The sequence below is a fragment of the Papaver somniferum genome, chromosome 6, assembly GCF_003573695.1.
Source record: "Papaver somniferum cultivar HN1 chromosome 6, ASM357369v1, whole genome shotgun sequence".
Lineage (NCBI taxonomy): Eukaryota > Viridiplantae > Streptophyta > Magnoliopsida > Ranunculales > Papaveraceae > Papaver > Papaver somniferum.
Window position 1 is genome coordinate 41729633 of NC_039363.1, and position 12199 is coordinate 41741831.

The 12199-nt window shown below is 34.8% G+C and overlaps 1 protein-coding gene across 1 annotated transcript; it reads right to left on the bottom strand.

The window, feature by feature from the left end:
• Positions 1 to 8498: 8498 nt before the first annotated feature.
• On the bottom strand, positions 8499 to 10697 carry LOC113290759. Its single transcript, XM_026540341.1, has 3 exons — positions 10185 to 10697; positions 9541 to 9807; positions 8499 to 9278 (listed from the first exon to the last, which is right to left on the bottom strand). The coding sequence occupies exons 1-3, from the start codon at positions 10695 to 10697 to the stop codon at positions 8499 to 8501; spliced, it is 1560 nt and encodes a 519-aa protein (XP_026396126.1).
• Between the last annotated feature and the right edge of the window lie 1502 nt (positions 10698 to 12199).

Here is a 12199-nt window from a genome sequence, read left to right on the forward strand (position 1 = left end):
TGACACTGTGTAATAATGATTGAGAGCTTTTGTTTTCTCATTGTTATGGCTACGGATCTTCAACAACGATGATGCTGCATTGAATATCTTTGGAATCATTGGAGTACTTGGAAGTGACGAAGATTTCGAGTAATGTTGAAGAACCAAGGAGATCATGGATTTGGAAGAGAAGCTGCAAAGTTTATTTATTTTGTATTCCATATGTATTGATAGTTTTGTCACTAAAATTTACAAAGGGGGAGATTGTTAGAGCATTTCTCGGTCGAATTCGCAAGCGTTGCTATCTCAAGATTTTTTGTCAAGTTTAGTTGCCAAAACTATAAGTCTTTATTTCTAGTCTACTTATAGCTAAGTATCGGACTAAGATAGAAAGTGTAGTTGAGCTCTAGACTCCACGTCATTCATCATACAAAGACGAAGAACTACTCAAGGAACTCGTGGAACTCCATCGACTAAAAGGTATGTGGAGACTTGAACTTATCTATCACTCAAAATTCTATCTACTCTATCTCCTATCTCGAGACAAAAGTCGTATTGCTATATAGACTTTGATTATACACATTTGCTATTTCGAGCCAAGTTTATCTCGCTTATCTATTTCTCGAAATATGTGTTGGCAAGCTTTCGCTTTGGCTAAGTTCATCTTTACGAGTGATGAAAGTCATGTTGATTGTTTCAATCTTTTGAAAATCGCTTTGATGAAAAATAATGTGTGAATAACCGCTATATAACATCCTCTAAGAATGTTTCAATGATTAAAATGAGAGTTTAAAATATGTAACCATCTTTGGATATAAGCATATAGTGTGTTCGCACATTCGTGTATAAGTCCAAAACCGGAAACCAAATGTATGCATACTTGTGTGTGTACTAAATGGTTGATGGAGACTGGGTAAGTATGCGTACCCGTACACATACTGGCGGAAGTTCACGACCGTGAATTTCTGCTAAGTTTGGAAATCAAAACCAACTCAATCCGGTTTACTAAGTGTGCGTACCCATACGCATACTGGCGGAAAGTTCACGTCGGTGAATTTCTGCTGAGTTTGAAAACAAAAAAAAACTAATATCCGGTTACTTAAGTACGCATACTCGTACGCATACTTAAGTGTGTTACTTCTAAAATTGGTTTGTTCATGAACCAAAACATTTATATATTAAGGAATACAATTTGCAAACCGTGTCTATAATATTCATGAATCGATTCGAGTGAATCAAAACCGGTTTTGCTTTGATTGTGTCCTGTATACTTTTATAAGATCTAAGCAATTGAACAACTCTCTAACTAGTTCTTTTGAGTTATTTGAACTAGTTATGATGAAGATGAATATGGTTGATATAAAAGTGCTCATATGGCTAACTATTTAGTTAACTATTGTTGAACCAACTAGGTGTACACATTTAGGTACGGTTACACAAACCTAAATGAACGTGCATTTCATTTGTGTATAACAAGCTAAGATTCAATCTAACGGTTGAAAGATATTAGCTTGAATATATTCATGTTTTCATATAACGGTGAATATTGAATGCTTTGTTACCAAGATAGCATTGATTGCAAACCCTGATTTGAAGACTATATAAAGGAGAACTCTAGCAACTGGGAAACCTGATCCCCATACCTCCTGTGTGATACTAGTTGTATAAGATAGAGTCGGTTCTCCTTTAACCTTAGGTTTCTATCGAGACCATGTAGGTTAACGACTTGAAGACTTCACTGGGATTGTGAAGCCAGGCCCAACTATTTTCTCTGTAGTTGCGTGATCTGATCTTGTTGTTTCTATCGTATTGAGTACAATTGTAAAATTGGCTCGAGATTAATTTTTCTGATAGGAAAGATAGAAAAGTAGTCACAAACGTCTTCGTCTCATCGTTTGTGATTCCTCAATATCTTGTTTCGCTAGTCGATTAAGATTATTATGAGGTGATTGATAATTCTAGGTTGTTCTCCGGAAATATAAGTCTGGGTTATCAATTGGTTCCTGTTCACCTTGATTTATCAAAAGACGGAACAAAACTCGTAGGTATTTCTGTGGGAGACATATTTATCTATTCCTGTAGTCTTTTCTGTGTGATACGGATTTTTTTATTAAAGTCTTCGACTTTGGGTCGTAGCAACTCTTAGTTGTGAGTGATCAGCTAATGGAATCAAGTGTATAGTATCCTGCTGGGATCAGAGACGTAAGGAGCGCAACTGTACCTTGGATCAGTGTGAGATTAATTGGGGTTCAACTATAATCCATACCAAAGTTAGTTTTCAGTAGGATAGTGTCTGTAGCGGCTTAATACAGTGTGTGTTCAATCTGGACTAGGTCCCGGGGTTTTTCTGCATTTGCGGTTTCCTCGTTAACAAAATTTCTGGTGTCTGTATTATTTCTTTTTCGCATTATATTTTGTTATATAATTGAATTATCACAGGTTGTGTGTTGAATTGATCAATTGGTAAATCCAACCTTGGTTGTTGATTGAAATTGATTGATACTTGAACATTGGTATTTGGAACCCTTCAAGTTAATTTCTCTTGTATTCAATTAGACTCGCGTATTTTTATTTTCTTGAGTAAGTATTGAATTGAGAAATAACTCCTTGATATACTTTTTATTAAGATTGAGTCTGACTGTCTAGTTGATTCTCTTAAAAGTATATTGGAGTTAGTCCATACATATTGCTAAGCGAAATATTGGGTGAGGTTGTTAGACCCCCACATTTTCAATTGGTATCAGAGCAGGAAAACACGTTTAAAGACCATATAAGTCTGTGTTTATAGCAATCCGACTCTATGTCCAGAAATTCTATCTCCATAAACGTACCACCAGTCTTCGATGGCTCAAACTACTTATGGTGAAAAATCGCTATGCGCGCTTTTCTTCAAGCTCGTGATTTTCAAACATGGGTACGTGTTGTTAATGGCTATGATCCTCCGGTTAATACAGAAGGCGATGTATCTCTATCTAAGGATATTGGTAGATACAGTCCAGAAGAAATCCTTGTTGCAAAGCAAAATTCTGACGGCTTAAATGCTATCATACATGCCATTACCCTAGACCTTCAGCATCACGTGACTATGTGCATAAAGTCTAAAGAATCCTGGGATATCTTAGAAACCGTATTTAAATGGAATACCTGTGAAAAAAGAAGCTAGGCTTCAAAACCTAAATTCTGATCGGGAAAACCTTCGTATGGCATATGAAGATTCATTTGATGAGTTTAATCATAAAGTGTCTGAAATTGTTAATGCATCTTTTGCATTGGGTAAGACTATTCCTGAAAAGGACATTATGATGAAGATTCTCAGTCCCTTGCCATCCAGATACGATTCTAAGAAGCATGCCATCGTTGAAGGAAATAATCTCGCAACGCTTTCCATAAATACTCTGGTTGGGAAGTTAAAGATCTTTGATCATGAGCATACATCCAAATCTGGGAAGGATGTTGCTTTCGAAGCACAAAAGAACACTAAATTACTTGATAAAATTAAAGTGTTTGCATCTCTGAAGATGATCTTTCTGAGGCTGATTCATCAGATGAAGATCTTGACAAGTCAGTCTCGTTGATCACAAGACAGTTTAGGGATCTTCTTTTTAAGAGAAGTAAACGTTCTCCAGAGATAAATCCAGGTCATCAGTTAAACCCCATAATCGTGTTCCTCCTAAAAACAGGGATAATGATGAGACTGAAGACGAGCATATGCCTCAGTGCTTCAAGTGTAAAGGTTTTGGTCATTTTGCAAATGAGTGTCCAAATCGAAAGAAATACACTGGGAACAAAGGTCTTGCTGCAATTCTTAATGAAATGTCTGACAACTATGATTCTAATGAAGACGGAAAATAAAGTGTTGCACTTCTGTATGAAAATATATTGATTTTCATAATTGTAGCAATACATACATCAATCTTGATATTCTTTCAGAAGAGAACTCAACCAATCTAGAAGAAACCTTTCCGTTGGAAACTCTCTGTCTAATTTTTCAGGTTCTACTGTGTGTCTAGCAGCTTGCATATCTCGGATACCTGAATCTTATTCCAGGTTGACATGCTCATATTTTTCAGTCAAGGGTCCTGAACTATCAAAGTGTTACATGTACAAACACAAATTGAGACATGTCAACAAACTTCAACGAAGAGAAAATCGATTAGAAAACAAGCTTAAACTTGTTCAAAAGACCGCAGAGGTATGTAAGATTTTATCTTCGTCAAAGAAGTTAGTTTCCAAGGATAAGACAAGACCATTCGAAAGAAAGTTATGGTCTAAAAACTATGAGAAACAGGGTTCTATGAATTCCGATCAAAAAGGATGTGATGGACAAATTATTGTTCATCCCAGCACAATTTAAATTATGTTGGTTAGTGCATCTTGTCTCATGTACCTGATTAAAAGAGACATGATTCTGCACATCTCAGGCTTTTGAAAAAGAAAAATGGTTTTAAATTTGTTTTCTTTTCTTTTTGAGCTTTGCTTGTTTTTGCAAGATTGGAATTTTTCCATATCTAATTGATATTGGAAAGGTCTTCACTGGTTAATCAATAAAAGAGGGTTAAAATTAACAATTTAGCCTTTTATAGGGTATGAGTTGTGTATACGTGAATCCTTTGAAGCGTATAAAGGTTCTGTAACTCTACATTCCTTTTTCCTTCCCTGAAACTCTTTTTTAACTTAAGACTGTTTGTTGAAGTGTGATTTCCTCTCACAAATCCATACGCTTATGGATACTCCAAGCATCATGTCTTCTGATGGAAAAGATGTTAATATGATTGTTAAGCCATCAATCATGAGGGAAAAAGAAATATCTCTTTTACCTCCAACTTTGAAAAGAAAAAGAAGGAATGTGAGGAAGCCAAGATATGTTCCTTCAAATTATCAGAAGTTTTCAGATGTTCTTGAAGAGTTGAAGGAGACAAGAAAGGAGATTCAACAAATAAAGGCTTGTGTCTTGAGAACTCTTGAAATTCAGAAGGCCATGGTTCGACATCTCCAGCCTAGAAGGTTTGTTGGAATTGACTCCTTTTTTCATGAACCATATGTTCCCATGGCTGTTGATGACAAGGAGTTCGGGGACGATAAAGAATTCTTAAGAGGTCTCAGTGTCTAGGAAATCTTCTTATGAGAATTTTATTCTTGTATTTTTAGGAAGAATAAATAGAGTTTGGAATAGCCATTATTGTGATTACACATAGCTATGTCTGCCGATTTTCATCTTCAATGTTTTTAGATTTATTTGTTTAAATTCTAAAGTTTGTTTGGAAGATGATTTTTGCATCATTAATCTTTATGATTTTGTATATTGCAAATTTTTATGGGATATGTGTGTTTGCGTCCGTGAACTATGATTGTCCCATACGTGGTCAAAAGTTAAGTCTGTTGTATGTCGATACACAAGTATAGATAAAAGACTGAATAAACTTTTGACAAACAAAAGTTAAGACTTTTATGTCATTATGCAAGTATTGATGGAAGAAACGATGAACTTTTGTTTACAAAGGTTAAGTCTATTATATGTCATTGTGCAAATAGTGGTGAAAGATAGAGTGAATCTTTGTTTATTCCATAGTATTGATCTTCCCTGATCCATATTTTATGTATATACTGTGCTACTCTGTAAGTTCTCTTATATTGAGCATTTCCGATTAAATTAATCATGGGTTGTCTTGTAGTTAATTTAATTGAGTATTTTGGATACAAATTCATATTCTTATGAGATTTATTGTTGTCCAAATAAATCCTTCTTTTCTTGTGAAAGTAAGGTCGTTCTTGTTGTTCTTTCAGGAATAACATTTTATATGGGAGATTTCTTAATTGAACTTGTGCTTAATTGCCAAATCATTGTGGGGAGTGCGGTTGTGGAATATTATAGGGGTTATCTTGTATCTTTATAAACTCCTTGATGAATGCATTTAGTTTCGGCTATATGATTGCATCTAAAAATTTGATATGTGCTTTCTTTTGGTCATGAAGTGTCTCTATGGAAATTTCATTAGGATCCCACTAGTTTTTGTACCTTTGCAATTTTATTGACAACAATAGGGAGAATTAATGTGTAGTTCACACTACAAATACATATGGTTTTAGGATCATCATGTAAGGGGGAGTGGTTTCCATGTGAGATGGAGTATTTGAAAAGACGAGGGTACCCAAATATACCTCAATCTAAAACTTTTCCACCTATAAGTCCTTTCTCCGAAAGTAATTGTCTATAGACTGAGTCGAGACAATAAACCAAATCGGTTCACACTTCGTGTGATCGTCTATGGATACGAGATCGATACAATACAATAACGAAGTATGTTTACTTGATAAAAGGTTCAGACTTAACCAAACACAATAGGATTGCTTATCAAGTGAATATGAATTAACGTTTGTGTAATTTACTTTAAATTTTAATAACAACAATTATAATTGCGAAAAATAAAAGTAAATGATACAACAAGATTTTGTTAACGAGGAAACCACAAATGCAGAAAAACACCGGGACCTTGTCTAGAATTGAATACTCTCAGGATTAAGCCGCTATACGAAATCAAACCAACTTCTTATAGTTGAGACCAAGCAACTAAAACTATAGTTCACCTAGTTTCGTCTGTATTACCACGCCTCTGACCTGTAATAAGTCACGTACTTGAAACAATTCCTTTGGTTCGTATTCCAAACAGTAAAGGAACAACAAATATGTTTGGTATCAACTCTTTTCAACCAAGTGATATGAGTTCGACAAAGGCTCTTCTGTTTATCTCAATAAACTCCTTCGTCAGGTTCTTAGATCTATCTTATTATCAACTACCGAAGTAATTGTTAAGATTTTACAATTAATATTTTTAATCACAAAGAATTGTATTGATGCCGATCTACACAACTAATCAATCTAATCTACCAAAAGGATAAACCGATTATATTTGGATCCTCTTTTACCGAAACAAGTATTGTGCACACCAAAGATTATGAATCCCAAATCAGAAATCTTCATAGTCTTCTTTGTCTTCAAATCTTCTTAGATCTTCAATAAACACCTGCACACAATCAACTTGAATCTCTTGTGATCAATTACGCACAGAACGGAGTCTGTTAACAATGGATTATCACAAGACGTCTTTATATCTACAAACAGTTTAAAGATCCCCGTCAAAACTTCGATCTAGTTTGATTGAATCTTATATCAGAAGAGAGGATTCTCAAGCATAAACAAACTAGGTGCAATCAAAGTTCAACCACCGTTAGTCAATCAAATCAGTAGAAAACAAAAGATACACCGCAATTATCTAGTTTCCCACCAACGGTACTAATAGAGCTTCTCGATCCCAAAGAAGACTTTAAACCGAGCGGCCGTAATAGATTTCTCCTAATTAGGTTACTCTCCTCTCCGAATAGGCGGCTTCACCAGTAGCTGCACGACTGAGATAGTTCTTGCTTTACGAGGATTAGTTTGCTCGAAATGCAAACTTTCATATTTATAGACCAAAGAAGTTTGTGTTAGATCATTGCTCGGTCGAACTCGCATGCATTTCTATCTCAAGCATGTTTGTCAATGTTAGTGATCAAAACTATAAGTCTTGATTTCTAGCCTATTTATAGATGTCTCGGAATAGGATATAGATAGTGTAGTTGAGCTTAGATCTCTCGGCGTTCATCTCTTGAAGACGAAGAACTACTGAGGGGAGCTTGTGTAACTTCATCGAAAAAAAGGTATGTGGAGACTTGAACTCATCTATCACTTGGAAAGTTTATTTCTACTATCTCCTATATTTAGACATAAGTCGTGTTAAGATATAGTTTTCTATATACACATTTGAGATTTCGAGCTGAGTATATCTCGCTTACATATTTCTCGAAATATGTGTCGGTAAGCTTTCGCTTCGACCAAGTTCATCTTATATCATGAGAAAATTTCCGAGTAACATCTTACATAGTTTGTGTGATACAATCATTTGATGTAGGCTTGGAATGTTTCGATAATGATTATTTCAATATCTTGAAAATGTCTTTGATGCTAATAGTGCGTGAAAACGACTATTGTCATTATAGAAGAATGTTTCAATGATTGAAATAAAGAGTTGATGATGTAACCATCTTTGGATATAAGCATATATAGTGTGTTCTCACATTAGTGTATAAATCCATAAACCGGGAACCAAGAGTATGCATATGTGTGTATACGAAATTGGTGAAGGAGACAAGATAAGTATGCGTACCCGTACGCATACTGGCGTAAGTCTTCGAACCGAAATATTTGCTGAGTTTGGGAATTACAAACTCCTAAACTAGTCACCTTAAGTATGCATACCCGTACGCATACTGGCAGAAGTTTTCGAAGTGAAAATTTCTGATGAGTTTGGAAACTTAATAAACTCAAAATCTGGCTGCTTAAGTACGCATACTCGTATGCATACTTAAGCTGGGGTTTTTTTTTTCTGAATCACATTATATTAAATGGTAAGAAATTTTTTAAAAGATTACAAGATAAAATTTAGTAGAAAGAAAGAACCAACTACATAGGCTTCAAAAAAAATCTAGCAGAACCTACAATATTCAACATTTGGTAATTCTATTCTAGCTAAGAAACTTGGTCTTCCATATAATATTTGCTTATGACCTGCTGCCAATTTAGTGCCTCTTTTTGCAGCTGTATCTGCTGCAAAATTAAATTCTCTTAAGCTGTGCCAGAATGATATTGACTGAATTTTACTTACTTCCTTTAGCCATCTCATTCTTACAAACCATGGAATTTTGTTTTCTGCAACTTCTGATATAACTGTTTTGGAATCTGAGTTAAGAATTATTATCCGTAACTTCCATTCAACAACTAATTCAACTGCATCAATGAATGCATACACTTCTGCTATGTAGTTAGTAGCAATGCCAATTCCCCCTGAAATAACTCCTATGACTTGACTCAAGTGATCTCTTACCACAACCCCAAAACCAGCTGCTCCTGGATTGCCAATGGATGCTCCATCACAGCAAAACATAACACAACCGCCATTTGGAGGAATCCAGAAGCAAGGTTTGATACATTGAAATTTAATTTCCAGATTAAAGAATAGAATTACCTGATTATCATTGTCATTATTCCACATGCTGTTTTTTATTGTGAAACCTCTTTCATATACTGTTTTCTTGATTCTGCTCTTAAAGCTTTGAAAATTAGGTTTGACTTGATCAAAGAGCATATTGTTCTTTTGAAACCAAAGATCTTTTAGAGTTGCACAGGCAGCAATAATCCAACATTCTCTGAAAAAAGGACTCTTTCCTTTTGCATTGCTCCACACTGCATCAAGAGAATTTGGTACCTTCAATTGGAACACTGAGCATATCCACTCCCAGATTTCTTTACTGAATTTGCATTCCCACGATAAATGATGCATATTGTCTTGTTCTTCTTCACAAATGCAACATCTTGAAGCCAAGTCATACCCTCTTTCAATCAATATTGAATCATCAACGTAAATTCCCTGAACTATTTTCAATATGTTGCTTGCTATGGCGGGGTGTAAATATGAGTTTCCATATATACTGTTACTTATTTCTCATTGAGTTGATTGCAAAGGATACTGTGAAGTTACCCTTTATCTCTCTTTTCCATATTATCTTATCTTCTCCGATACCAATTTCTGGAAGAGTGTAGGTGGAAATCATTTGTTTCATCTGCTCCGGTATACACCATTTTCCTTTTGTAATCAGATCTGACACTTTCATGTTGATATTAGCTTTAACATATGCATTGTAGCCAACTTCTTCTATTAAGGGTGAATTTCCAATCCATGAATCAAACCAAATGGATATCATCTGTCCATCACCAATGCACCATCTAATATTCTCCTTTAAGTTATTTCATGCCCATTTTAAACCAGACCATATAGATGAGAGCTGCCAGTTATCCTTCCATTGATGATACTTATATTGAAATTTAGCTTTGATAAAAAGAGACCATTCTGCATTTGAATTTATTATTCTCCATAGAATCTTCACCAGTAAGCTTTTATTTAACACTTCCAATCTTTGTAATCCCAGACCACCTTCACTATAAGGAGAACAGACTTTTTTCCATGAAAGAGTTTTATATTTTCTAGTTTCGTCATCCCCAGACCATACAAGTTCCTTATTACTCTCTCACATATTTTTATCACTGATTTTGGCCACATATAAACTGACATACTATAAATTGGAATACTGCATAGCTCTGATTTTATGAGAACCAATCCATCATTGAATGACAACAATTTTCCTTTGGAAACAGCTAATTTCTTCTGTATTATCTCCACCATTGGCCAAATTGTTGAAATTTTGACTCCACCAGATTGCAAAATTACTCCTAAGTATTTATCAGGTAGAGTAATTACTTCAATTTGTACCATTTCTTTAATTTGCATTATACTTGCAGTAGTTGTGCCATCTACAAAGAGCTTGCTTTTGCTTTTGTTAATTACTTGACCTGAGATTTTCTGGTACTCTTCTAGAAGCTTCATCAAATTCATAATGTTCTTCTTTGCTCCATTACAAAATATAAAAACATCATCTGCAAAGAACATATGGGTTGGATGGATCCCATTCCTTATTACTATTGGACTGATTTTTCCTTCTGTCACCAATTTGGATATATTTCTACTCAGGACATCTTCCATTAGGACAAAAAGTATAGGACAGAGAGGGTCTCCTTGTCTTAACCCTCTACCCACAGAGAAGAAGCCATTAGGTCCACCATTTAGCATCACTGATATTTTTGCAGACTCAAATATAGTACAGAGCCACTTGCACCATGAATTTGAAAAACCATATTTGATTAACACTTGAAACAAGAATTTTCAACTCACTGAATCATAAGCCTGAGATATGTCCAATTTTAGTCCAATATTACCACCTCTTATTTTCTTCTTCATTTCATTAACCATTTCAGAAGCAAGAACAATTTGGTATTGAATATTCCTCCCCTTAATGTATGCTGCTTGCTGAGGTGAAATGAATTTATTCATAAGCCTTGACATTCTTGAAGTGATAATTTTTGTAAAAATTTTGAATTTGACATTACTGAGACCAATTGGTATGAGTTGATGGGGAGCTCTGGCACCTTCAACTTTTGGCAGAAGTACTAGGAAATTAGAATTCAATCCTCTTGGTATGAACATTCTTTTCCAGCAAAATTGAACTGCAGATACTACATCAATTTGAATTACTTGCAAACATGCTCTATAGAAACTGCCTGAGAAACCATCTGGTCCTGGAGAACTATCTGGATCTATTTCAAATATAACTTGCTTAATTTCTTCAGCAGTTGGAGTTGCATCTAACATGGGTTGATCTTCTTCAATTATTGCTGTAGGAATTGCTTCTAGTAAAGATTCTGAAATTTCCACTTCTTCAAACTTAAATTTTTCCTCAAAATATTTGATTAGAGTTTCTTCTATCTTACTTTGATCTATTATGATTTCATTGTTTTCATTCTCAAGTTCACTGATGAAGTTTCTAGCTTGCCTCACCTTCAGATTTGTATGGAAGAAACTTGTATTGGCAGACCCTTCTTTGACCCACTTAGTTCTATATTTCATTTTCATAATTGTACTTAATTGTACCTCTTTTGAGTTTAAAATATTTTCTGCTTTCACTAAATTATCTAATAACTCTTCATTATGTGAATTGGCATCTGAAAATCTTCATTGCATTTTGCACCTCTTTTCCAGCTTATTTAATTTGTTGATTGACATTACCAAACACCTTCTAGATCCATTCCACTAGAACCTTCTTTAACTTTTTAAACTTGCTTTCAAATATAAAAGCAGGATCCCCTGATGCATTTTCAGTCCAACATTTAGTGACAACCTCCATGAAGTTAGGATGCTCAATCCATATTTTTTGAAATTTTTGTGTAACATTTTTTGCTTTAGTACAACTAGCACAACCCCCAAATAGTGGAGAATGATCAGATGTTATTCTCATTCCAACTTTGTATCCCCACCCTTCATGCTTTTGAAGCCACAAATAATTAAACATTGCTCTGTCCAAATTGCATAAAATCCTTTTATTTCCATGCCGACAATTTGACCAAGTAAACTCACATCCATATTTAGGAGCTTGCTATAATTCACACTTGTCTAGACATGTATTAAACTCCAGCATATTTCTTATGTTAGCAGGCCTTCCTCCAACTTTTTCCTCTGTTGTTGTGATAGAATTGAAATATCCAATAGCAAGCCAAGGAAGTTTTAAATCACTTATT

Coding starts and splice junctions, on each gene's coding strand:
- LOC113290759 (XM_026540341.1), bottom strand. CDS start 10,697: ATGCTAAATGGTGGACCTAATGGCTTCTTCTCTGTGGGTAGAGGGTTA. Junction 9,808..10,184: donor TGTCATTCAATGATGGATTG/GTTCTCATAAAA, acceptor AATAACTTAAAG/GAGAATATTAGATGGTGCAT. Junction 9,279..9,540: donor AGATAAAGGGTAACTTCACA/GTATCCTTTGCA, acceptor TTCCAATTGAAG/GTACCAAATTCTCTTGATGC.